The sequence below is a fragment of the Coptis chinensis genome, chromosome 5 (assembly GCF_015680905.1).
Source record: "Coptis chinensis isolate HL-2020 chromosome 5, ASM1568090v1, whole genome shotgun sequence".
Taxonomy (NCBI): domain Eukaryota; kingdom Viridiplantae; phylum Streptophyta; class Magnoliopsida; order Ranunculales; family Ranunculaceae; genus Coptis; species Coptis chinensis.
Genome location: NC_141460.1, coordinates 9,041,238 through 9,067,541, shown reverse-complemented (window position 1 = coordinate 9,067,541; position 26,304 = coordinate 9,041,238). Strand labels below are relative to the sequence as shown.

Here is a 26,304-nt window from a genome sequence, read left to right as displayed (position 1 = left end):
CGTTATAGCATCTCTAGGTGGTGGTAGTATCACCTCTAAATTTGAATTTGAAAGCGAAATTTGAAGAAATTTGACGCAAATTTTGACTAACTCTAGGTAGTCGCAAATATCGGACGCAAATTTGATTATAGGGTCTACCATGCGCACCATTGGTACTGTCGCGTGCCATTACTAATGTTGCGTGCTATCGAGCAAATTTCACAAATTGCTTCATTCTCACCCCATGTTCCAAAACTATCTCCACAACCATTTTATTTTACCATGACTACTTCTTCATCATTGCAAAAAGTTAGCCAACATACCGACGTTGAAAAATCAACTCAACAATCATGTTATTTTGATACACTCAATCAAGAAAACACCTTGCATTATCATGCAAGTATCTGAATGCAATGTGTCATAAAGCACCACATTGCCAAGATTATATGCTCATATATAGAAGTTGTAATGAAGATGGTGAAAAAGTAAGATTTTTGAAATGCATGTATGATATATGCCCTGGTATGGAATATATATATGGAGACAGTTTGTTGATATGCACATGTTGTGGCGAGGATGATAATTGGTATAGGTATTGCTCTTATGCATAGATACTATGTCCAAATGGTTGTGATGGTGTTAGAGAGCTAAAAAAGTTCGCGAACCTTGAAGGAAAAGGTCTTGATCTATTAAAGTGTTTAGTGTGTGGAAAATGTAAGTGGCTGGGTGCTGTAATGAAAAATGTTAAGAGTGGTTAATCATTTTATTTTCTATGACTATGTAACATAATATGTTTTTTTAATATGAATGAATTTTTATTTTCTATAAATATATGTTAGTTTAAATTAATATATATATATAATAAAATAGAAATTGATTAACATTGTTTATTGATGATTAAGAAGAAACATGCATCTACTAAATTAAATTAAATTACAACAATCAATGTCGGTCACCCCTAATGCTCCATAGATGCTCGACAAGGTCTTTTTTAAGTCTATCATGCATAGTCTTTGATTGAACTCGTAGAGTCCCCTCAATGTAGTGTTCCTGAGTAGGTGGGATCTGTGGTTGCTCTTCTGGATCATGAATCTACTTCCTCATTTCATAATTTTTATTCTTAACTCCGATTATCATATTGTGCAATATGATACATGCTCTAATAACAGTACCCATTGTCTCCACATGCCATAATTTGCAAGTTTTTGCCAAAATCTCAAATTTAGATTGCAAACCCACCCCAAAAGCACTTTCAATATCTTTCCTTGTAGCTTCCTGTATCGTTGCGAACCTCTTCATCTTTAGAGCATTAGGTTTTGAAATTATTTGTATAAATGCCGCATAGTCAGAATAGATACCATCAGCTAAATAATAACCCATATTGTAGCTATGATAATTTACATCAAAATAAACAAGTGGGGAAGTACCATTGATCACGTGCTTAAATACCGGCGAGTTGTCAAACACGTTGATGTCATTGTGTGACTCTGACATCCCAAAGAAAGAATGTCATATCCACAGGTCTTCGGTTGTAATAGCTTCGAGAATAACAGATGGTTTTCCATAACGACAACAGTAAGCACATTGCCATCCAGTTGGACAATTATGTCATTCTTAATGCATGCAATCAATACTTCCCAACATACTTGGCCATCCACGTTTGGCAGAATTGAATGTGCAAGCAAGCGTTCTATGTCTGCAATATTTGGCCTTTGCAAGTAGACTAAACCGTACAATTTGATAATTGCATCACAGAAATGTCTCAACACCTGGTTTCCAGATTGCTCGAAAATGTATAATTGATCGTCAATTTGATCAGCAACCGTACCATAACCAAGAATACGCAAAGTTGAAGCCACCCTGATCAAAGGATTTATCCCAGATTTACCAGTATTGTTAAATTTAGGCTGAAAATACTTAAAATGAGTCTGAATATTGTTGAAGATTGGAAGGAATAAAGATTTTTTTTCATATGAAAACGCCGTTTGAATCATCTTTCGGAAAAATAGGACGATCGACGAAGTATGTAGTTGGCCTTCAAGATTTCCAAAGTTAAAGCATAGTTTCTATGTTTCACTTTTCGACACTTCTTTGAACCACCTGTGGTGCCTTCGGAGCATGTACTTGTGCTTGAGCAAGTCCAACCAAATTGTGATTCATAAGGGGAATGACTTTAACAAATTATTTATCAAGACTATCTACCGAGTCTTCCGCCGGAAAGATGAAGAAGAAGAAGAAGATGAAGATGAAGATGAAGATGATGAAGATTGAATGGGAAAAAGCTCATACACTTCATGATCTATTTTTTAGCAATGTGTGTGTGTTGTTTGTTGATGATTAATGTGAAATGGTTGAGTTGTTTGATAAGAATGTTTGGGTTGAGTGTATGTAAAATGAATAAGGAAATGAGTGTAGATATATGGATGTAGAATTCCGGCCATTTTTTGCTCGTATTTTTCTCGTTGGAGCACGTGACAGTGGCAATGACGTGCGACATTAGTAATGGCTCAGAGTGTTGGTTAAAGTCAAAAAAAAAATTGGAACAACATTACCCCTGTCGCGCCACATCTACATCCGAAATCCCAAATTTACTTTCAAAGATGCGACCGAATTTGCTTCCATAAAATTTCGAGTTTTTGAAACAAATTTGGAAAAATTGGTAGATGATACTATGACATAGAGATGCTCTTACACAGGTCACAAGCAATGCTATTATATTGCGACTCTGGTCATCTTTGTGTAGCCTTGTAGCATCGGACGAGTCTATATTACGTGCTGGCTCTCACGTGCCCACATCTAACCCGTGAAATTTTTTTGCAGTTGACCTTTGTCGGAGTTGACTCTGTAAGAAAAGATCTATATAACAAATATTGATTGTGTCACCTTCTCTCTCACAACATCCTATGGTCCTGATGTGAAGTTGGTGGGCAACATTGACTTTGTATAGAAGTAGCAAAATTATAAGTTAAAATACCATAAAGTCCCTTATTAATTGCGTAGATCCCACTCACTGATAGGGAGAGTAGACTAGTTTTCTTATGGGAAGATGTGTTTTATTGGAAAATCTGCATCAAACAATAAAAATACTTTTCTTGGGTAACAAATTTTTAACAGTAGGCTCAGAGATAAAAGCTTCTTCAGTTTCAAAGTTCAAACATCAGTTGTCTTTTCTTTTTTATTACATTTCAAACTCAATCACCATGCTCATGCTGAAGTATTGTATCTCTTACTCGAAACCTCTCTTCATAAGATGTTTGTTGCTTGAGCTGAAGTGAGAGGTTCTTTGATGCTTTCCCACTTTCATCAGGTTTCGTAGGTAGCTTTCTTGTCTTGCATGTACTAATTTTCTAGTTTTGGATGGTAGGTGTGGTATAGTTTCTCTGTTTCTAAATTATTTGATTGTGTAATGTATTATTCATGTAGGTATGTATAAGAACCAGTTGCAAGAACTAGCACAAAGAAGCTGCTTCAATCTTCCTTCATATGCATGTATTAGAGAGGGTCCAGATCATGCGCCAAGGTTTAAAGCTTCTGTGAACTTCAATGGTGAGGTCTTTGAAGGTCCTAGCTATTGCACCACACTGAGACAAGCAGAACATGCAGCAGCTGAAGTAGCACTCAGTTCCCTTTCTACAAGGGGTCCTTCAAGGTTATTAGCTGCAAGGGTTCTTGTAAGTTCATCTTGCTTTTAGCATGGAGAGCAGATTTGGAAGATACCACTTTTCTCTTATGATTTCTCTTCCATTATTTGTATATATAGGATGAAATTGGAGTGTACAAGAACTTACTTCAAGAAACTGCGCATAGAGCTGGTCTGGATCTCCCTGTTTACATTACAGAGAGATCAGGTCCGGGCCACCTACCTGTTTTCACTTCTATTGTGGAGCTCGCTGGATTAAATTTCACTGGTGAACCAGCGAGGACTAAGAAACAAGCTGAGAAGAATGCTGCCATGGCTGCTTGGTCTGCTCTCAAACAAAGTAAGTTCCGTTTTTATGATTCTCCTTTCCAAAGGTTATACTCATATGTACATACTTGTTCTGATCATTATCCTGATTGCCTACGTGCTCAGTGTCAATTGTGGGTTCTACATCTCAGACAAAGAAAGAAACTGAGAGTAGTGAAGAGCAAGAGCATTTAGTAGTAGCAAGAGTGCTTTCAAAGTTCAGTGCCAAAAGGGAAAACAGAACACTAAGACATAGGAATCAGAGTCAAGTAAGGAAAAGATTGATTTTGGATCATAGGGTCTTGCAGCATCAGCAATGGAGGACTATGGGTCTGTCATCTGATTCCTCTTCTAGTTGTTCAATCCAACAACGCACAGCTCTACTTCCTAGAGCTCTTTCCACGTCTTCAAAGATCTTACCACCGAGTTCATCCACAGATGAAAGCAACTACTCCTCCCTATGTTCACCGAACAAGGGCATACCAGTACAAGTCAAGAGCAACTCCCTAGCCATGAAACAAGATATCGCACCTCCATTGGAAGAGCATCAGAAAGACGAAGATGAATGGCTATGCAAGAAGGCAATTATCACAGAGAAGCCCACTGGGAAGGATCCCAACAACGCAAATCCAAATTCTGTTTTCAGGCAACAACCAAAATATCTGAGTCCATTTAACTCATCATTCCTCGATCACACTCAACAAAATATTCATCCAAGACCATATAGACCTGCAACTTCAATGGGAATACGTACTAATGGAAGCAATGCTACCACTTCTCAAAGAATGCTCAACAGTGGGGGATTCCATGTGCATAACATAGCCCCAGCCGTTCACATCAGATCAGTGATTCCAGTATGTGCAACCCCACCAATGAGGCCCCCTTCATCAAATTCTCCAATAGCACCTCAGAAGAAGCAAGACTTAATACCATCTGTTTCAGACACAGTGTTGAAACAAGCAGAACAAGAGGTCCCAACAGCCAGCTCAAAGCTCAACAGCCTACACTTATGAAAGCAATCAACATACATCTTATCGTTCTGAGTCCAATTTTTATCATATTTTGGAACTTTTTTCTTGATGGGTATTCTCCAGAACTATAGCCTTTGGCTTCTGAATGCATGATCAACTAATGGACTGTTTTTTGATACATTTTTTATGTTTTATTTGAATTATCTTTTTGTTTGACATGATATGTATAATGTATAAATAAATGTATTCACCAAAAGTAGAGTAAGGTCTATGAGTAGTGGAGCGATGCAGGGGAAAAAAGAAAGCATTAATTGAGATCTGTAGAATGGATTGAAGAGATAAGGAAGAAGGTGGTGGTGGACAGAGGAGATGGGTTAGAGCATTGAATGCAGACCTGGAGAAGAAACAAATGCAGTGATAAACGCGAACTGTTAAGTTGTGGTCAGACATTAAATGGTCTTGTCCTCTCCATTAATGCACCTCTCAGCTCTCACAATGAGAAATTTATTACATTATTTGTCTCCTCACTTCTCTCTCTTGAGTCTTAATGAGCCATCTTTTCCCATCACCATTGTTTATGTTCCACTTTACCTCCTCATTTCACCAGTGGGCACTGGGCAGTGACCAATCTGCAATCATCTTAGGCAGTTAGATCCAGTTTGCATGGAACTTTTTTTATTGGATGTCAAGTAGTAAACTGCATTAAAATGGATAGATAAGTAGTCCAGTCCATAGCACTTGGTATTTAGTACCATAACTTCTATTTAGCCCTAGCTAATTTAAGTTCTTAAAAGTAAGTCTGAAACTACAAGTATCAAACAACAAAGGCTGAGAAATGGAAACATTGTGAATTACTTGTTCGAAGAGGGGGGAATGCTAGGAAACTTGCATTACTTCCAAGCGTTTCTTTTGAGATAGAGTGGAAAATAATTTTTTTTATACGTGAGATAGACCCTTTTTTTATTTCACATACGTGAAAGTTGAAACCAAAAAATACAAGTGCTAGGCTGCTAGCAGAGTAGCAGATAACTCTCTTTGAGTTGCATATATACACCAAATACACGCCACTTCCTAGAAAATACAACATTTCCACTGGGTAGGAAGCTACCAATCACGTTAGTTTTGCAATCTCAAGAGAGAGTTGTGCGTTCTAAGTGCGTGTATGCAACTCACAAATTGAGTTGCCACTGAGCAGGCCACGCCACTCTCTTTAGCCAGAGACATGAGAGAGAAGGGGAGATACAACCATAGTTCATAGTTCGGAATTTCAGAATTTTCGGAATTCTGACAAATTTAAAATTTGAAATTTATTAAATTTTGACTCCTATCATATTTAGAATTTCAGATGATTTTGGATATTTCAATTCTATATTCAGAATTCCGTTTTTTTTTTAATTTGAAATTCCAAACGAAATTCCAAAATTTCATTCGGAATCACCAACTATGGATACAACACTACCTGGAGCCCAAAAGAAGACCTAATTAAGGTTCTAACTTTTAAACTCAATAACCAAATTCATGTGCACATGTCATACACAGGGCTCCACTTAGCATTGCTGAAATCCTACAGAGCTTCCTAATACATTACACAACCCAAATTCATGTGCACAAGTAATAAGTGCCTGATTAGGTCGATTGTGGTCATTTCTAAGGATTCTTTGCCACATGAATGGTAACAAAAGTTCAATTTCCGCCATGAAAAATACAGACGTGTGTAACTCGTGCATGCCCACGACTGTATGATAAGGACTTGGCCAAAAGAAAAAGGAAAGACGAGAACGTTCCATATTTTGAGCAACATTTTTCCATGCGTAATGTACATCTATCTTTCTTTCTTTCTTTTTTTTTTTTTTTTTTTTTTTTTTTGAGCAGAAGGGAGTTAGCTCCTAATGGGGTTGACTCTCTAAGATTAAAAAATTACAGACTCGATGATAACTCAATTAAGGACCGTACTGAAACAGAGTCCAGACAAAAATACGGACCGTCTACCTCTAAAAACTAAACTATGGGCGACAAAGTTCAGGATTCTACTAACATAATAAAGTTTATACTCAACTAATTTAGATAATAAGAAGTATATATATCATGAGATATAGACGTTGCTCCCCAGGAAAGCATTGTTCCTCTACGACATCAACAAAGGTTTGATAGTCTGACAATATTGCTATTTTATTGATTTACAACCATTGTGCTAATTGTAGTCCTTCAAGGATAGCTTTGCCTTCAGCCTCTTATGCGTCCCCAACTCTAACCCTATCATGTCCTGCACCAATGCATATACCAATAGAGTTCCATATATAAAGCAAAACCAAGGCCTGCTTCGGTGTAATTGTCCACCCAAGATGCATCTGTAGATATGTAACGCCAATCTAAGCCTATGTTGGGCCAATTGGTACTCCTGATAAATAGTTGGTTGTTCTTGGTGATGTAAGTGTTTGCCCTGAAGAGGATAGCGGTGATAGGAGTTTGCTTGTTGTTGAAGGTGAGGTCATTCTGATCGATCCATATGGAGTACATGGTTGTAGCTACAGAGCTAAGCATGCCAATGATATCGTGCTTATTATTGTGTCGATTGATAAGACTACTTAAGACGGAGCTGAGATTATTACTCGGGTTCCAATTTTAGGCCAAGACCAGAATCATACTAAATACGCTTGAGCATAATACAATGGAAGAGAGCATGGGAGGTTGACTCTACCTGGTTATTACATTTCAGACAGGTAGATGACTGGACTATATTCTGGTAACTCAAATTTTTCTTTGTGGGCAAGGTATTTTTTTACTGCTTTCCATAAGAAGAGCTTTACCCGTTGAGCAGTGTCGAGGTGCCAGATGTAATTCCAAGAAAAATGTGAATTTTCTTAGTAATCACTACTAAGATACTTGTACATTAATTTAACTGTGAGTTCATCATTCTTCTCTCCCAACCATCTGATAGTATCGTCATGAACAGTCTGATTGAGTGGGATCTTAAGAATTTCGTCTGCCATTACGGAGATGAATAACTCGTTTATAATATCCAAGTTTCATACCTTGGTTATGGGATCAATAAAATCGGATACAAATTTAAACTGGTTTGGCTTGGGTGGTGGCCCAAAAGGTTTATAGTCACGTATGGTAGGGATCTACGGATCCAACCAAATGTTAATGTTTGCACCATTACCACTATGTCAATACAAGTTTGGCAGGATTTCATTGCGAGCTTTTATAATGCTTTTCCAAATTTTGGAGGAATGAGACGAGCTTTTTGCTCTGAGAATGGGTGTTCTAGGAGAATACTTTTTGATAAGGCTAGATGCCCAATTCTTTTCAGGTTTTTTGATCAATCTCTAAAAAAGTTTAGCCAGTAAAGTTATGTTGTGCTTTGAGGCAAGTCGGATGCCTAGCCCGCCCTTTGATTTGGGTTGACAAACTTTGTTCTAGCAAATGAAATGAGTTTTGTTTGCATTGTTCTCATTCTGTCCCCAAAAGAAGTTTGCATTCATTGAGTCTACTTTGGAACATGTGGTAAATGGTACATCAAATATTGACATAAGATAGGACGGTATGGTTGAAGTGACTGATTTGATGAGAGTGACTTTTCCTGCCTGGGAGAGAATCTTAGCTCTCTAGCCTTCCATCATTTGAAAAACTCGAGTAGTGATCTCATTGAAGTCTTGTGAAAAACTCGAGAATCTTAATACCAAAGGTGCTCCCAGGTACTTGTCCAAAGTAATGCTTTTGCTAATATTAAGAATCTTTTTCATCAATCTCTGGTGTTTGTGGTAAGTGTTCTAGCTTGCTGAAGAAAATGCCAGATTTTTGAAAATTTATTTCCTGACATTCTTAAAAACATCGAGGATATCTCTGAACTTGTGAGATTTATCAATATTAGCTTTGCAAAAAATAAAACTGTCATCAGCAAATAGCAAGTGAAATATGGGAGTATCTGATCGGCTAATTTTGATCCCATGGAGTTGCTTGTTGATTTCGACCTTGTCAAGGAGTCTAGATAGAACTTCCGCACATATCATAAAGATGTACATCTATCTTAATGTAAATATGCGCAATCAATCAATCATATATATATATATATTTTCCTATGTCACATAAAACCATCGCAGGGCTCAAGCTTACATTCTATGGGCATAAATTTAAGCATTTGATTGAAAATCGAAAATTAATTAAAGAAAGTTGTAGAGAATAGCGATCTGATTTTGGGTGCCTATCTACGGTCTCAAAGTACTCACTATTCTAGTTGTTTAACTAGTCATCAAATGAGTATGACCATCGTAATCAGATCTTAAAAACTCAGAGCAAAACTAAAGAGCAATTAATACTATTTATATGACAGGATTCGTACATTGCATAACAAATATAACATGGTTTGAGTTGACAAACAACCACTTGAGTGCATATGACTGCAGAGTTGAAGTTTTCCAATGTTGCAATTTGCCACTCGCACAGTAGAGATATTGTGGAATAACAGAAACAATATAATGATAATGTGAAAGTAAAGGTCGTTTGGATCCCAATCATGGTTCGGTACATGCTAACATGTCATGGTCCAGTTAATCAACTAGAGCATCTTCAAGTAACATACTAACCATCAACACTTTTCTGGTTCATTGTCGAATTAAGTATCAGCCAGCCTTTCTTCTCCATTTCGTGGTCCCAAATCCACTCACCACTAAGGCAAAGTATTACCATATGGGTTATGGATTAACCATAACAATTCTAGTCACGCCCAAGAACATTCCCATTCTTAACCCAGTTCTCATAACACACCCTACTTCCATTCATACTCCTGTTCTTACCTTTCCATCAAACTCCTCTATACCACATGGCATAGAAAACTATAAAGGCCCTCCCAAATGGTCTTTGCACTTGAGACACGCTCTTACCAAACCATCCAAATCCTTGGCCCAAGTGAATTTATCAGGCATACCAATAATGCAAGTGCAAAAGTGATGGTACACTGTCACGCCTAGTGAGTTAAATGATCAAATTTGATTTATCAAGTTTAGTAGAAAGGTCTCATACCATCTACTCCCAAATGAGAAAGTGAGCATTTGAGCCTATTTGAAATTTTCAATGCGAAAAAAAGATCACTCCCACGAAACAGCTTCTAGACTTCAATATTGCAGGCCAAAAACTACTCAGCAAAATGAAAATGAAAAGGCAGAACAGAGAGAAAGACAACAACAGAACAATAGCAACAGCTTCTATTTCAATATTGCAGGTTAAAAACTACTCAGTAAAATGAAAGTGAATGGGCAGAACTGAGTGAAACACAACAACAGAAACATAGCAACGAGTGAAATAGTCAGTGACGAATAGAAAGAGGAAAATGGAACTCATTGAGAGATAAAATTAAGGGTGCTACACTACTACCTAATGTTTTCTATAGCTAGCATCATGGACCACACCAAAACTCGAATTCACAACAATCCATCACAAATGGAGATGAAACACAAAACAATTTCCTGCTTATCACCAAACCCAACACAATGCAGATCGAAAAGTCACTGAAACTGTTCACGCTGGCCTGACGTAAAGTGAAACTCAGACTGTACATACCACTCAAACATTAATCATGTGAACGACCTGAGGTCATAACCTTTTGAATTGCTGCTACAATAACCTTCAACGACTCGACCTGTATTGAATATTTCAAAACATGAAAGCGAGCTTAAATCTAACCAATGATGAAATGGATCAATACAAGCCCACACTTAAATTCCATCCCTAGCCTCTGGGTATACAACACTTGGGTGAACCGTGACTGATCTAACCATGAGAGACTTGCCAAAATTCACTAGTGGGGTTCTCTACTTTATATTCCTAAGTCCATTACAGATTATAAGAGAACAATTAGTCAATAGGCTCTTGCTCTGTATCATAAAATATGCTTCACTAACTCATCCGAGTAACATATGAGCAAACCAATTATACTGTGATTCTTCGACCTACCATACTGGCATTTGGCTATTGCCTTCAACACAAACAGGAAGAAATAAAAAAAAAAGAAAAGTCAGGCGTACAAAAGGTAATAACCGGAAGAAATGGGAAAGAAAATTCAGGAGTAAAAAAAATAATAGCAGTAGCTATTTGACCAAGGAAACACAACACATCCACACAAACTTAAGCTCCAAGAAAGACATCTCTATCCATCGACTGACACAAAGTTTACCAACAAGTCAACAACCATGATTGTAGTAAAAGCCAAAAATTATCCCCTTCACTGTAACAGTTTAAAAGTAATCCTTACATGCAAGGTTACAAAACACTTTCTCCTAATAATTAGTCAACAAATGCAATGGACTAAGCGTGTTGCATGGATGTGCACAAAAACATCACCGACACCATGCTTTCTTTCACTGTGACTGAAAACGTTTCATTATCATAATGGTCATATCCATGTACCTTTGAGCACAGTTACTAAGGCAAGTTGCTTCGCTAGAACTGAACTTGCTTCCTGGTGTCCCAGTGATGCACTTGTCCCAGCATACATCTGTAAGTTTTCCCACCATCTCTTGAACCATTGCTCTCTGCTTTTCTTGCTGCATAAAAGATGATCCAAATGGTTCAGTAGCATATTTTGAAAGTAGATCCACTCAGTACGAGCTCTCCCGCGTTCATGGAGAAGTCTAAATAGTAAAATAGAGTAGCCAACTGCTTATAAACAGATAAAAGATAATAAAATGTTCACACTTTCTCATCAACCAACATCTAACTTGAAAGAAATATAACTTGTTGATGTGATTTAAGTTAATGTCTCAATTCTCTTTATGATGAAAAGCTACACAGACTGCATATTATGTGGAGATAGGCTTTAAAACAGTGTCCCCCCAAATTGATAGTTCATCTACATAACTGATTAATTTCAAATGGTCTAAAAATATTTGACAAGACAAACAACTCAGCTATAATGAAACGATGACGTTATTACATTTCGAGGAACTTACATCGAGAAAGTGCTGCAATTCGGCTGAGTTGAGAGCTGAAGGATCCATCTTTGCTTTGAGGCTTGAGCTCCCGTCTCTCTTTTTTTTTCTCCCAACAAGATTTTGTTAAACCCTAAAACCCCTACTACTTATCTTTCTACCCAAAATGCCGCGGTATTTCGTATGTCGGCATTTTATCAGTTGATATTTCGTCAACACATATTCAATGGACCACCGATCCTTTAAATAGCTTCTGATGTTAAAAAAGCGAAATGTATATCAAAAACAAATGGGGTGAAGCATGATCGACATACAACATGATCCTTTGTGTTTTTCCTGCAGTTGTATTTTTACTTGTACACCGTTATATCAACCCAGGATAGTGCTTGAACTTGTTGGAATTATGTGAATGAAAACTCACTTGATTCCAAGGGTGCACCTTTGGCTCCTATGTGTCTTTTGGTGGTTAGACTCAAAATATATGTTTTTTGAGCCGTACCTTTAGGAAAAGTCCTCTTTGAAAAGGTGTGATGCATTTTCGTTGAAATCGGGTCAAAAAATATATCTGTTTTTGAATTCGGATACGGATATATCCAGTCGGGGATCGGATGCGGAGAAATAATAAAATATTATATTATTTTCAATTAAATATAAAATTTTAGTGTAATTCAGATTCGGGTTCTATTCGAATTCAGATTTGGATACGATGAAAAACTTCAGATACAACTCATACAACCATATTCGACCCGTTCCCTGCCCTACTTTTCGTAGAGACACCTTTGAAAAGGCGCGGTGACTCTTTAAAGAGACACCATTCTTATATATATACACACACTTTGCATTTTGCACTTTTAAAAAATAAGAAAAAGGAGAATTAGACAACAACTCGAGTGGCTCAACACTTTCTTGGTCATAAGCCTGTCTTGTGTTGGTAAAGAACCTACAAATAATTGTCACATGGTAAAAGAATGTTTAGGAGCCACCAACTTTCCCCACACCACCTTATACCATTTAAGCTCTTCTCTAATCTTTCTCAAAGCCTTATAAGCATACTTAAAAGTGAAAGCACCTGTAACTAAATTGGGGTCCAAACTACTCGGCCCTTTTCAACAAAATTATTGATTTAAACTTGTAGTATAACACTTCTCATATCCTTATCTTGAATTGAAGCATTATGATTTTTAATTCCACATCCCATTTGAGAGAATATGACTAACTCTCTTGTCAACTGGGAAGTCAAAGAGATTCCTAACAGAAAATTGGGTCCACATAGGTTTATCTGTCAGCTAGGGGTCATGCTAGAAAAACCATGTATCTTCTCCATTAGCTATAGTATACTTAATATACTTCCGAGCTGTCTCTCTATGTTGTAAGACTCCTCCCTATACCCATGAACAATCACTTGGCACCTTCATTGTCCAAAAATATTTGTCCTTTATCTGTTGCATCCAAGTCCACTCAACCCAGATTGATTGTTCTTTAGCAGCTATTCTATAAACCAATCCACAACAAGACGCATAATTCCAAGTCCTTGGATCAACAATACCAAATATAATCCTCCTTGTTCTTTTGAGTATCACAACATATCTTGGATGGCATGGTGCATTTTGTGCTTCATCTCCGGACCAGCCCACAAAAATTTATTACATATCTTAGCCACTTTGTCAAGTACTTGCTTAGGTAGGACAAAAGACCTAGCCCAGTACACTTGGAAAGAAGATAGCACAGACTTGATAAGTTCTAGTATTCCCGCCTTTGACAAACTAACATTCTTCCAATTCTCAATTCTACCAGTCAATCTTTCTATAAGCGGAAGGCAGTCCTTCACTCCCAACCTAGAGGATGTAAGTGGGAGTCCCAAATATGTAACTAGTGGGACTGCCAATGCAATATCCATGACTGCGCCCAACTTAATGCTTTCCATATAATTCATACTACTAGAGAGAATTGTAGTCTTAGAGTTACTAAGGTGAAGTCTCATAGCCAGAGCAAAAGTTTGAAGAATCTGTTTTATTGCTTCAACTGATGTTATCTCTCTGTCTAATTTCTTGCAATTTGAATGTGCCACAATAGCCTTTGTAGCCAACCCTTTCTGAAGCAATCCACTTAAGATTTCCATAACTAAAACAAATAAGAAAGGGGAAACTGGATCACCTTAGTCTGAGTCTGATCCCTTCTTTCTAACAAAGAAGCCTTCAGATGAGCCATTTATCATAATAGAGTGAGAGGGGCAAGAATAACGCATATTCAACCAGTTAATGAACACTGAAGGAAATCTGAATCTTTGTAGTATTAACTCCAAAGACTTCCAATTAACCAAGTCATAAGCTTTTTTGATGTCAAGCTTAATGGCACATCTTCTCGTTCCATTCTTTCTGTTATATACTCTCATAAGCTCATGTGCAAGCAACAAGTTGTCTTGTAGACTCTTTCCAGGAACAAAGGTAGCTTGAGTAGAGGAGATAAGCTTAGGTAGGCAAATCTTTAACCTGTTAGTTAGTACCTTTGAAACACATTTATACATAGTATTACAACATGTTGTAGGCCTAAACTATTCAACTGAAGCAAGAGATAAACATTTAGGAATTAAACACAAGTGAGTTGCATTTATACCCATATGCATAGTTCTACTAAAGAAAATATGTTTAACTACTTTAATAAAGTCATCACCTATATGTTCCCAACTCTTCTTAAAGAAGAATGCATTGAATCCATCCAGCCCCGGTGATTTGTTCTCTTCCATAGAAAATAAAGCGGACTTAATTTCCTCACTTGAAATGTCTTTCACAAGTGCCTCTGCTTGGTTGTGATCAAGAACTTTAAGCTTAACTTCTTCCAAAATCTGACTTGGGCAATTATACTGTGCCTCATTGCCAAGTAGCTCAGTATAATAAGAGACAAAAGCCCCAAGGACTTGTTTTTGGCCTTCTCTTATGATGCCTTGGGTATCCTAGACTGCCCATATACTATTCCTGATCTTCTTCTCTTTTAAAGCATTATGAAAGAAAGAATTACCTTTATCACCAAATGTTAACCAATCAGTATTAGTTTTCTGCCTTAACTCCTCTTCCTCAATTTGCATCAGAAACACACAGTTGAGTTCGAGCTTGCTTCTCTTTACAACAAAGGTCCACATCAAAAGGAGTTTGTTGAAGAAGCTTATGTAAAGAGTCAAGGAACTGCCTGGCACTCTCAGTGTTCCTCTGAAACTCTATAGAGGTAATTTTGGGCCACCTTTTTAAGATCTTGCTTAAGATTCTTAAGTTTTTTGGAGAACATAAAGGATGGATTTCCAAAATATTAAATACTCCATGCCTTAGTTAATGTAGATGGAAACTCAGGCATAGCTAACCAACAATTATAGAACGAAACGGGGGCTTGCATCTTCTTGCTTCCAAAATGGACAAAACAACTGGGTAGTGATAAAAAAAATCCCCGAGTAAGAAACTCAACCGAGGAGTTCTGATATTTCACAGACCAATCTGCATTTACCAAACATCTGTCTATCTTTGAGTACTTCCTGCTATAAGCATCTCCAAAGCTTGACCATGTAAAGAAGTTGCCTATTGCCTTATGATCATAAAGGCCCACTGTATTCAAACAATTAACCCGAGGGGTTGTCTCTTTTGGATGCACTAACTCACTCTACTCTTTCATTGGATAACAAAATATTATTAAAATCACCTATAACACACCATGATTCTTGTATACTTCTGCTCAAACATACTAATTCTTCCCATAAAACTAGTTTATTTACTCGATTGTTGCTAGCATAAACCACAGTGAGCAGAAAATCTTGCGTAACTGGAAGCATATAGTAACTCTACAATGAATAAACTGAGTATTCTCTACCAGTTTTTGAACCTTCAATAACCTTGTGTTCCAGCTCAACCATATTCTTCCATAACAGTCACTAGAGTAATTGTTAAGAAACTCCCATGAAGGACAACACACCTTATACTACACCATAACAGGATATTTGTAACAACACTTTTTTTGCTTTCTAACAGTTTTTAGCCATTGGTAATTTGCCAACGCTTTCTAAACGTTGGGAATGCTGTAAAGTGTTAGTTAAATTCGGATGAATTTTAAGAATTAATTTCTAACACTTGAAAACCGTTTGATAAGTGTTAGAAATCCAAAAAACCAAAACAACTTCGAAATTTCAAAAAGAGAGAAACAAAAAAGAAATTGCGATCGTATGTCAAAATATTAAACCTCTCTTTCTCTCCCACAGTCGCTACTACTCTCTTCCCAAATTAGGGTTTTCTTATCTTTTCTTTCATGGTACTAATCGGAATCCTCCGTTACTTTGTCTCAAAACTCATGTTTTCTTCTCAGTTACCAATTGATTCCAAAATCGTCAAAGAAGGGTAATTTTTTTTTATTATAATTTTTTTGTTTAATTCTTTCAATTTTGTTGTTGTTAGTCTAAAGTTTTGATTTTTATTGTTGTTTAATAGACCTCGAGCGGTGGTGTTCGATGGAGGGGATCCACAGTATGAATATTTGCTCCTTATATCCTTTACTCAAATTATGGCTTCATATGGCAGATCCCATTTATTGAGGACATATTGGATTCTGATCTAATCGGAATGTTATAATTAGTCAAGCGGCTCTGATTGAGATGTAAGTCATTTACAGCTCCTGTGATTTGATCCTGTCCTTGTACAGTCAAATATAGAAACTAAGCAACAGATATATCCGTAGTCTTAAGTTCTTAGATGCATGGAGCTATATAGTAACTAATTCTTTTCAGTGAAAGAACTTACAGGAGATGATCTATTACAAGAGTTTTTAAAGGAGAGACAGTTAACTGGAGATTTAGTACTAGTAAACTACTAGTCAACTTGACGAACTTGCTACTGAAACTGCTACTGCTATGACTGCAAATCACCTTGATTATGCTTCGGTAATTGTATTTTTTAGATATTTTTTGGGTAATTAATTAACATTTATTTATTTATTTATTAATTTTTGTTTTTTGGTGATTTAGCTTGTGGCGAGGATTGTGGTTTCTAATTTGCATAAGAATACGAAGAAATCGTTCTCGGAGACGTAAGCCCTTTTTGCCAATTTGTTAATTTTATTGTTGTGATTTGAACATTGGTTGATTTGGGTGGTTACTACAGGATTAAAGATATGTATTATCATTTCAATAAGAGATCTGGGCAGAAAGCTCCGCTTGTGGCTGATGATGTTTATGAGATTATTATGAAGGTAATGATCTTTCGGTTTCACCCCTAATTTTATTAGTGAATGAATATCATGTTTGATTTATAAATAAATTAGTATGACACGATAGATCTGTTTCCGCTTCATGGTTTGTTAATTAATTTTGAGACTTTTGCCTTACGGATTGTTATTAATTGGAAGTTCAAACAATCTGATCTATATTTGTTGAGAAAGTACTAAGCCAATTCATTTTAGTATGTGTTCTTTATTGGCAATTACTGGTTGATCATTATTGATTAAGTCGTGCTACTAAGAGTTACAGAGTTTAGGATGTTGAGTTGGTTGTGTGGAGATAGGTTTGAGATAAAATGTAAAACATAGACATGATCTCTTGTTACAATTTAATTAATCTTTTTGTAATGATTCAATTTTTTTTTATCTTTTTTCTAGAATGCTGAATTACTGGATAGTGAAATCATTTATGACAGAGACTTTGATTATGATTACTTTGGTTTCAAGACCCTTGAGAGATCATATCTATTGAAGATGGAGGGGAAGGTTGTGGAAAGACCACATCACATGTTGATGAGGGTTTCAGTTGGTATCCACAAGGATGACATCGAATCTGTTTTGAAAACATACCATTTGATGTCCCAGCATTGGTTCACCCATGCTTCTCCCACACTTTTTAATGTGGGGACGCCGAGGCCCCAAGTATGTCTTCTTGTGTATACATTTTAAAAAAAAAAGAATCTCTTCAATCTGAGGCCTCTCTTTTAATGTGTGTTCTAACTGGGTGAATTGTTTGTATTGGGTAGCTAAGCAGTTGCTTCTTAGTTTGCATGAAAGATGATAGCATTGAAGGGATATATGATACTTTGAAGGAGTGTGCAGTCATCATCGACAAATCTCTTTGGAGGGATTGGTGTTTCTGTTCATAACATTCGTGCTACAAGTAGTTATATTCGTGGCACAAATGGAACATCCAATGGCATTGTTCCAATGTTAAAGGTGTTCAATAACACTGCCCGCTATGTTGATCAAGGAGGTGGCAAGAGGAAAGGTGAATGTCACATACCCTATTCTATCCTGCTTAGACTATGTCTCATTGTGCCTTTTACGAGTTCATGAATTGTCAAGTATATGCATGTGAATGTTTGCTATACATTATATGTGATACATTTAAGTGCATTTGCTATACATTCAATTGTTTTCTGAATAAGTTTTGACAGTTCCTTTTCTTTTATATTTTGCTTGTGATTCATTTAGGTGCATTTGCTATGTATTTGGAGCCATGGCATGCTGATGTTTTCGAGTTTCTTGACCTTAGGAAGAATCATGGAAAGGTATACTATTGGTGCTACTTAAGTTCATATCTCAAAAAAGTGTTAATTTTTTATTAATTTTTGGTGGGTATTAATTCAACTGTTAATTGCATCTTTGCAGGAAGAACAACGAGCTCGGGATTTATTTTATGCTCTATAGATTCCTGACTTGTTTATGTAGAGAGTCCAAGGAAATGGACAGTGGTCTTTGTTTTGTCCTAATGAGGCTCCAGGTTTGGCTGATTGTTGGGGTGAGGAGTTTGAGAACTTGTACAAGTAGTATGAGAGAGCTGTAAGTTAAACATACTATTTTTAGTTCTTGTTGTATGGTTGACTGGTTATGATTTCTGAAATTTGGTCTTTTGTTTTATGTATGATGTGACTTTTACGTGCAGGGAAAGGCAAAGAAGGTTATTTCTACACAGAACCTCTAGTTTGAGATTTTGAAAGCTCAGATAGAAACTGGAACACCGTATATGCTTTTTAAGGTAATCTCATTGATGGCTTTTTAAGGTAAGCTCAGGTGCTTTTTTGTCCATTGAGGTTTTTGGTCATTGTTCTAATAGGTTTATTTTCATTTATTTCTTCAGGATGCTTGCAATAGAAAAAGCAATCAGTAGAATTTGGCTACTATTAAATCTTCAAATCTGTGTACTGAGATTATTGAATACACAAGTCCCATCGAAAAACTACTGATGCGCAATTTGGCTTCCATTGCTCTTCTTCAATATGTTCGGGAGAAGGTTGGTTAGATACTTAGATGCATTACTAGTATCTACACAAGTGGCTTGACCATTTCAAGTATATCTTCTTTTTGTTTGCCATGCTGACTTGGTATTTTTGTTGTAGGATGTTCCAATTGAGTCTCACCCATCTAAGTTAGTTGGAAGCAGTGGTTCTAAAAACCGCTATTTTGATTTTGACAAGCTTTAGTGTACATCTTTCAATGGTCTTATACAAGATACCTAGCAGTAACAAAGAGTAGTTAACCATACATATATTTTATAGTTTTGTTATTAATCTATGTCATGTCATCATCAAGTTCTAAATTATGTTGTTGTTCTGCATTGATAGGTTACTGCCTTAGTTACTACAAACCTCAATAAGATAATTGATGTTAACTATTATCCTGTTGACACCGCAAAGACATCAAATCTACGTCACAGGCCAAATGGGCTAGGAGTTCAGGGTCTTGTTGATGCTTTCATTATGCTTTGCATGTCCTTTGATTCACCTGAGGTTTGGGGATTTCCTACAGCTTACTATTTTCTATTGTGTTTTCCCCAAATAGTTGTAATTGTGTTTTTCTTGAACCTGTTTAGGCACAACAGCTAAACAAAGACATATTTGAGACTATTTATTATCATGCTCTTAAAGCTTCTTCTTAGTTGGCTGCAAAAGAAGGTCCTTACGAGATGTACCAAGGGTGCCCGGTGAGCAAGGTATGTAACTAGAGGGTTGTAACTTCTTTTGTACATTTCTATTTCCTCTGGGAGGAAGAATACTCAATCCCCTCTCATTTGAATAAGGATAAAAGATGTGGCTTGAGTTGTCTGTTAATAAATCATTCGTTGTGCATGTAATAAGGATTTTTGTAATTTTGGACTATACACTACACCATAATAGGATATTTGCAACACAGCCCTTTTTTGCTTTGCAACGGTTATTTACCATTAGCAAGTTGCCAACGCTATATAAGCGTTGGTAATGTTGTTAAGTGTTGCTTTAATTCAGGTGAATTTCATGAATTTATTTCCAACGCTTAAAAATCGTTTTAGAAGTGTTACAAATCAAAATTTCAAAAATTTTGCGAAAGAGGGAAACCAAAAAAAATCGCGCTCTATTATTTCGGTCGAAATATAAAAGATAACTTTAGTCTCTCTCCTCTCTCTCTCTCACCGCCGCTACACTAGGTCTCCTCCCTCTCTCTCACTGCCGTAGCTGCGCCCATGGTCATAACCGTTGAAATCTTGTGTGAAAATCTGCCACTGCCACTTTTAAGGTGACTACTTTCTCACCTTCCTCTTCTATTTCCATTAGCAATGAAAATGGTGAGCTTTTCTTAAAACTTGAAAAAGAGTGAGCTTTTGACAAAAGAAACTTGTTTTTATTGATCTACTGGTTAAATAAGATGGAACTCTACATCATGAACTTAAGGTTAAGGATGAGAAGACTCTTCTCTTCGGTGAGAAGCCGATCATCATTTTTTTATTTTGCAGTGTCCAATGCATCTATCTCGTGATTTTATTGTTTTGGATTTTATTGTTTAAATATGGTGAGAAACCGAAGTAGGAACATTTACAACAAATCTTTGTGTCCCCTTTCCAAAAACCGTGACAAACTCAATTTTCAATATCCTCAACGATTTAAAAGTGAAAAGGCAATGGGGAAATATGTAAGGATGCTCCATTGTAATGGAGAGAATGAGTTCTTGAACGTTACACCTTACTGCCTTAGAGATCCAGTCGGCGACATGAGCTGCATCAAGTTCCTCACATGTGAGGCTGAACTTGACTATATCTAAAACATCAAGGAGACGCATCACTCTTTCTACAAAGTCAATAAAGATCTTCTTTCTTCTCAATTTATTGTCTCTCAAAAGAGCTTGCAGGAATGCTACTAATAATAAGTTATCTTCAGCAGCCCCCTCATGTTCTTCAGCAGCCCTCTCATGTTCGGCAGCACTAGAAATCTCAGCAGCCCCCTCGTGTTCGGCATCAGCTCCCTCTTGATCAATAGCACCCTCATGCTCATGGGATTATATTGCCACAAAGGTTTTAACCTTGGAGTAGTTCTAGGTTTCTTTCTCAAAACTATATACCTGTTTGTTAGTGTTCTTGTTGTGTGCTTGTTGCAACACATGTACAACATGATTATAAAAATTAAGTTTCAGTGGTTTTTCCATTGTTTGTGTTGATTTTGAACTTTTTCGGGCGCTTAATGGTATTCCTTATTGGCAAATCTTCTAACAGGCATCAAGATTAACAATTTGGAAATTATTGATGCAAGGGGATACAACCGTTTCTCTCATTTCTTCACGCGTTATTGAAGCTTACTTGATTCAGGTAAACTGGACTTCCTTATTTCAGTAAAATTGAGCCGTTTGTTAGCATATGGTATAATATAACAACCTTGAACAGATAAACTGACTGCAGTTTAGAATATTAATAGTCTAAAGAAGTCATCCATAAGCTTTAACTACTCTTCTGACATCTATTCTTATACGTGTTTAGGCTTTTGCTGATGAAATTGGAATTCCATTCATGGAAACCAGTGCCAAAAGTTCTACAAATGTAGTAGTAGTAGTAATAGTATTAGTAGTAGTAGTAATAATAGTAATAATTATCTTTCTTTCTTTGGCGTTACTGGTTTCTTGAATAGATTTGTATTAATTTCGTTGACTTTGGCAGAGTTGTTTGGCATTAAGATATGAGGCATTGATTCTTAGAGAGAAAATCCGTGGATGAGAATTGACTTCAAGTTTCATATCAAGAGTGGTTCAATTTTGCGAAAGATTTAGTGGGAAATGGATTTCACTACATTGCCATCAAGGTAATTAATGAAATGTTATTGTTTGCTTATTGGTGTTGTTGTTAAGCTAAAACTTTACTTGTTTGTTTGTAGGGGTGTGAAAGTGCATTTTCATGCATTCAGGCAAACAATGTCGTTTGCTGTTGAGAGATAAGTTTGTGCTTGATAATGTGAATCTTTCATGAATCTCCATTTGGGTTTTGTTGCAGAGGTGAGAATCCCTAGTCCTTCTTTACTGTTAAGCTCAATCCACTATACCTTAGATTATCAGTATTTAGTGTTTGAATTGGTCTTGATCCCCTTATTGTCTGCTTCATGATCTTTTCTTGGTCGACTATTTTATTTTAATGCTAGGATCTCTTTTGGAGCATTTGTGGAAGTAAATGGGCATAGGGTTTTCCACAACGCAAGCTGTTATCTCTTGTTTAGGATCATATAGTATGAAAACTTTTTTTATGGTGATAGTTCAACAATAAGTTTGTGAGGTTTAGAAAATCGCTCAAAGTTGTGAATGTATATGGTTGGATTAGTTTTGTACTTTATCAGTTTTTTTTCTTATATATATTATGGTTTATTTGTAAAATAGTATGAAAATGTATTGTGTACAGGATAAATTTAGCTTAAATAAGAATTTATGATTTATGTATATGGTGCAAGAGGGGGCATCTTTTTGTAGGTTTAGCTAGTCGCTACAAAATATGAGAATTTTTTTTTTTTTTTTATCAGCAACCCATCAACAACGGTTCATAACCGTTACAAATGATTTTAAATGGATTTTTTTTTAAATTAACTAACAACTTTGCAACGGTTAAAAACCGTTACAAATTACCAACGCTTAAAAAGCGTTTGTGAAATAAAAAACCGTTGCAAATATTTTAAATTTGTGTACAAAAAGTTAGTTATTAAAAGCTTGTTGCAAATTTATATTTGTAACGCTTTAAAAGTTTATCAAAAAAATTTATATTTGCAACGCTTATTAACCGTTGCAAAAATTTCCAACACGCGAAAATTATTCGCAATGCTTTTTTGCCGTTGCAAATAGCCTGTTATGGTGTAGTGTTAGAGATTGCATCAAATTTATCAATCTTAACCTTAGTTTCGAGTAAACTCAAAAAAGCAAGTTTATTTTTAATTCTGAACTTGTTAACCTGTTCAACTTTATTCTTCTCATTAACCCCTCTAATATTCCAACTACTTAATATTATCATCGATTATATCTTTTCTTTTTGTTACCTGACCCTTTTGACCACCCTTTACTTGAGATTGTTGCCCACTAGACTGAGACCTCTGGCTTTGGCTTGGCTTTGTGATTGTGCCCTTGCTCCCTTGTAGTAGCACCTAGGTTCAAAGAGGACTCTCCACCTAAATTCACTATCTGATCCTTAAAAAGGTCATGATCTGGCTCAAACAAGTTGTCTTCCAATTCCCCATCCTTTCCAGCAAGAGAAATGAACATGTTCCTCCTATTCTCATAGTCTTCTTGTTCCTCGACCATCTGATCTTCAGTTACATTTACCGCATCTTGAGCCATCAAAGTAACATTGTTATTGCTTACAATTGGGTGATTAATGCCACTATAATTATGTTCCTCACGTCTTAAGAGGCCTCTGATAGGGGTAGAAACTAAAGGAGAGTACTACATTCTATTACTCCTGTCCACACATTCCCAAACATTCAGTGTTCTGTTATCCTCATTAGTAGAATTCGGCCTAACTAGAGAAGTGCTAGCTCCCTCTTACATTTGTACTACCGCGACCACATGTGTACTAGAACCCTGCAAATTAAAGGTGGATTGGAAGTTCTACCACCTAATCTTTCATTAGACATGTTAACCTGTATATTGTTCATTCCAGGAGACATAACTACTGCCCTACTATTAGATTGTCTTGTTGAAGTGTTAACAACAACAATTTCTCTTTCCACTATACCCTCAAGAGCAAGCACCTGAGTTCTGACAATCCCCGAAGGTATGGTAGATCCATTCCTTGCAACTAATTCAATGTTCTGTGGTGTGAGATCCACAAAGAACTGATCCGCATTGCTTGAAGGTATCTCTGGTGAACAAGAGCTAGTGGGTTGCATATTAGGTGTAGAGGTATATATTTTCTAATACTCTCTGTTCGCCCTCAGGTTGTGCACCTAGTTGGTGTCATTGGTAATCATCTGCTTCTCTGTCACATCTATTAGCATTATGCCCAAATCTGTTGCAAGTCGCAAGTCGCACACATCGACAGTTTCTATGGGTACTCTATACCAACCTTCACCACTCTATTACCCACATCATCTTCAACAAAACCGATCCCCTTTAATTACACTACAAGAAAAATGACTTTTGGCCACAGGTACAAGTTAGCTTTAGCCACGGTCTATGGCTGTGGCAGAGTATCTACGGTCTTTAGCCGTGGCTAAAACATTTAGCAGCTATGGCCAATTACGTGGGTGGTTTGAGTTTAGGTAAATTTTTGGCCACGGTCATGTTTCTTTTTCTTTAAACCGTTGATGTAAATCTGTGTTTTTGTATCTGTTGATCTCTTGAAAATTAAAGGAGCGCGAAATGAAATGTATCACTGCGAAATATTCGACCAAATAGAAATAGGTAAACCTCTCTCAATTTTCTTCCCCTCTCTCTCTCTCATGCCATCACAGATATGGGCGACAAGAAGAAGAAGTGGGTATAAGGTCGTCTCTCTTCTCACTCCCCCATTTCTTCTTCCTCATGTCTCCCTTTGCCCTCTCACAATTTTACTTTTTACGGTTAGGGTTTACCAATTTGGCCTTGAAATCACTCTTGCCATAAAACTTTGATTCGTTTGCAATTCTGTTTCACTTATAGGTTTTGTTTTGATTTCGTATGTTGCACTGTTTTTTTAACGAAAAGGGATTTGAGATGGGTTTTGTGTTTTTTATTTTTATTTTTATGAACGTTTGGGATTATTAAACGTTAATATATGTTCTAACACTCTCATGTGGAAAATGTACAGAAATGGTGGAATGTACGAAGAAAATTGCAAAGCTTGATCTAGAGTCATTTGTGGAGGAGAGGAACCTCTTATCTGTGGGTTACAAAAATGTCATCGGTGCTTGTCGTGCTTCATGGTGCATTATGTCTTCAATTGAACAGAAGGAAGAATCGAAGGGAAATGAATAGAATGTGAAGTTGATTAAGAATTACCGAAGTAAGGTGGAGGAAGAGTTGTCCATGATTTGCATTGACATCTTGACCATCATAGATGAACACTTGATCTCTTCTGCCACCTCGAGAGAATCAACTATTTTCTACTACAAGATGTGAGTCTTTTTGGTTTCATATATTTTCTATTGAATCAGTTCCTTTGGTGGTCTGATTAGGTATGGATAAGCTATTATGCATTAGCTTATATATTATTTGCACCTGTTAATCACTCAGTCCCTTTTTTACTAGGAATATATAGTCCTCTATGTGATGCGACACATCTTAAACATAGACAAAATTCCCTAGTTTGTCCTTGTTAATATCTAGAAGGAACACTTGAGAAGCCCTTCAAATGATGTTAAGACTTTGAGTTAATGTTTATGGTTGATTGGGAGAAAAGATTTATTAGACTAAGAAGGTGAGCAAGTTGTTTCCTAATATTTGAATGGGGATTATCCTTGAACATTAATCTTGGCCTGCACAATATACTAGATCTCTTTGGTCAAAGTAGGACATACGGTTGTTGACAAGCAATCAGTCTATTCTGATTTGGTTAGAGGAAAATATGGTAACAGTTTTTGTGTTAACTTCAATGCAGGAAGGGAGATTACTTCCGCTATCTTGCTAAGTTTAAGACTGAGCAAGATAGGAAGGATGTTGCTGACCAGTCATTGAAGGGTTACCAGGTATTTCCTTTTGATGACATTTTAATGAAGCATTAATTTCTTAAGCTGATGTTTAATGCACCTTTAATGTATTGTCATTTCCTCTGTGGTTGTACCTTGTCAAGGCTGCTTCCAACACTGCAAGTACAAATCTTTCCCCAACCTACCCAATTCGTCTTGTTTTGGCCCTTAATTTCTTTATTTTCTACTATGAAATATTGAATTCCCCTGAGAGGTAAATATGTTTCCCGATCTTCACATGGCTAGCAGTTAACATAATGATTTTTTCCCCCTTACAATTGTCAAGATGTGTTTGTTATTTTATATCATTATCTCGATTCCAAAAGACATGGTAAGTCTTGTACCACTCTCTCTCTCTTTCTCTTCATTATTTTATTTCGCCGAAAAACTAAGATAAAGGGAATAAAAAGGTTGGTGGTGATTGACAGTAGTTAGAAATGTGGCGAAGTGTATCTCGGCAAATTACATCATCCTTAACAAAGAAACATTTTGTTTCTAGATTCTTCTCTTCTGGATCGGTAAGTCTATGAAATATATATATCATTTTCTGCTTTTATTGATTTGATTTGATTGAAATTTGTTATTGTTAATGT

General features: G+C 36.5%; 3 protein-coding genes, 1 long non-coding RNA gene and 2 pseudogenes across 6 annotated transcripts; 4 read left to right on the top strand and 2 right to left on the bottom strand.

Annotated features, from left to right (window-relative positions):
* Window positions 1-3,024: 3,024 nt before the first annotated feature.
* DRB3 (dsRNA-binding protein 3) lies at window positions 3,025-5,112 on the top strand. Of its 2 annotated transcripts, none has more exons than XM_086559541.1 (4): window positions 3,025-3,295; window positions 3,403-3,650; window positions 3,740-3,959; window positions 4,052-5,112. In XM_086559541.1, the coding sequence occupies exons 2-4, from the start codon at window positions 3,405-3,407 to the stop codon at window positions 4,936-4,938; spliced, it is 1,353 nt and encodes a 450-aa protein (XP_086415667.1). In that variant the 5' UTR covers window positions 3,025-3,295; window positions 3,403-3,404; the 3' UTR covers window positions 4,939-5,112. The 2 variants fall into 2 exon arrangements, with proteins under 2 accessions (XP_086415667.1, XP_086415668.1); XM_086559542.1 differs by having other exon boundaries at window positions 3,077-3,286.
* Window positions 5,113-11,025: 5,913 nt separating this feature from the next.
* On the bottom strand, window positions 11,026-11,999 carry TIM8 (translocase inner membrane subunit 8). Its single transcript, XM_086559540.1, has 2 exons — window positions 11,844-11,999; window positions 11,026-11,438 (listed from the first exon to the last, which is right to left on the bottom strand). Exons 1-2 carry the CDS (start codon window positions 11,889-11,891, stop codon window positions 11,253-11,255), a joined length of 234 nt encoding a protein of 77 aa, XP_086415666.1. The 5' UTR covers window positions 11,892-11,999; the 3' UTR covers window positions 11,026-11,252.
* A 1,399-nt stretch (window positions 12,000-13,398) lies between these two features.
* LOC147496554 (uncharacterized) lies at window positions 13,399-13,941 on the bottom strand. The gene has a single exon (XM_086562604.1). It carries the CDS (start codon window positions 13,939-13,941, stop codon window positions 13,399-13,401), a length of 543 nt encoding a protein of 180 aa, XP_086418730.1.
* Window positions 13,942-16,704: 2,763 nt separating this feature from the next.
* Window positions 16,705-19,255, top strand: LOC147496553 (ribonucleoside-diphosphate reductase large subunit-like; annotated as a pseudogene). The gene is made up of 10 exons (XR_015196748.1): window positions 16,705-16,734; window positions 16,819-16,880; window positions 16,955-17,042; window positions 17,448-17,711; window positions 17,816-18,060; window positions 18,267-18,343; window positions 18,444-18,614; window positions 18,718-18,810; window positions 18,913-19,065; window positions 19,172-19,255. The product of XR_015196748.1 is annotated as a ribonucleoside-diphosphate reductase large subunit-like (transcript).
* A 2,030-nt stretch (window positions 19,256-21,285) lies between these two features.
* On the top strand, window positions 21,286-22,393 carry LOC147496552 (uncharacterized). Its single transcript, XR_015194822.1, has 4 exons — window positions 21,286-21,387; window positions 21,733-21,874; window positions 21,947-22,064; window positions 22,208-22,393. It is a non-coding gene; the product is annotated as an uncharacterized LOC147496552 (long non-coding RNA).
* A 2,443-nt stretch (window positions 22,394-24,836) lies between these two features.
* Window positions 24,837-25,929, top strand: LOC147496551 (14-3-3-like protein GF14 iota; annotated as a pseudogene).
* The last annotated feature ends 375 nt before the right edge of the window (window positions 25,930-26,304 follow it).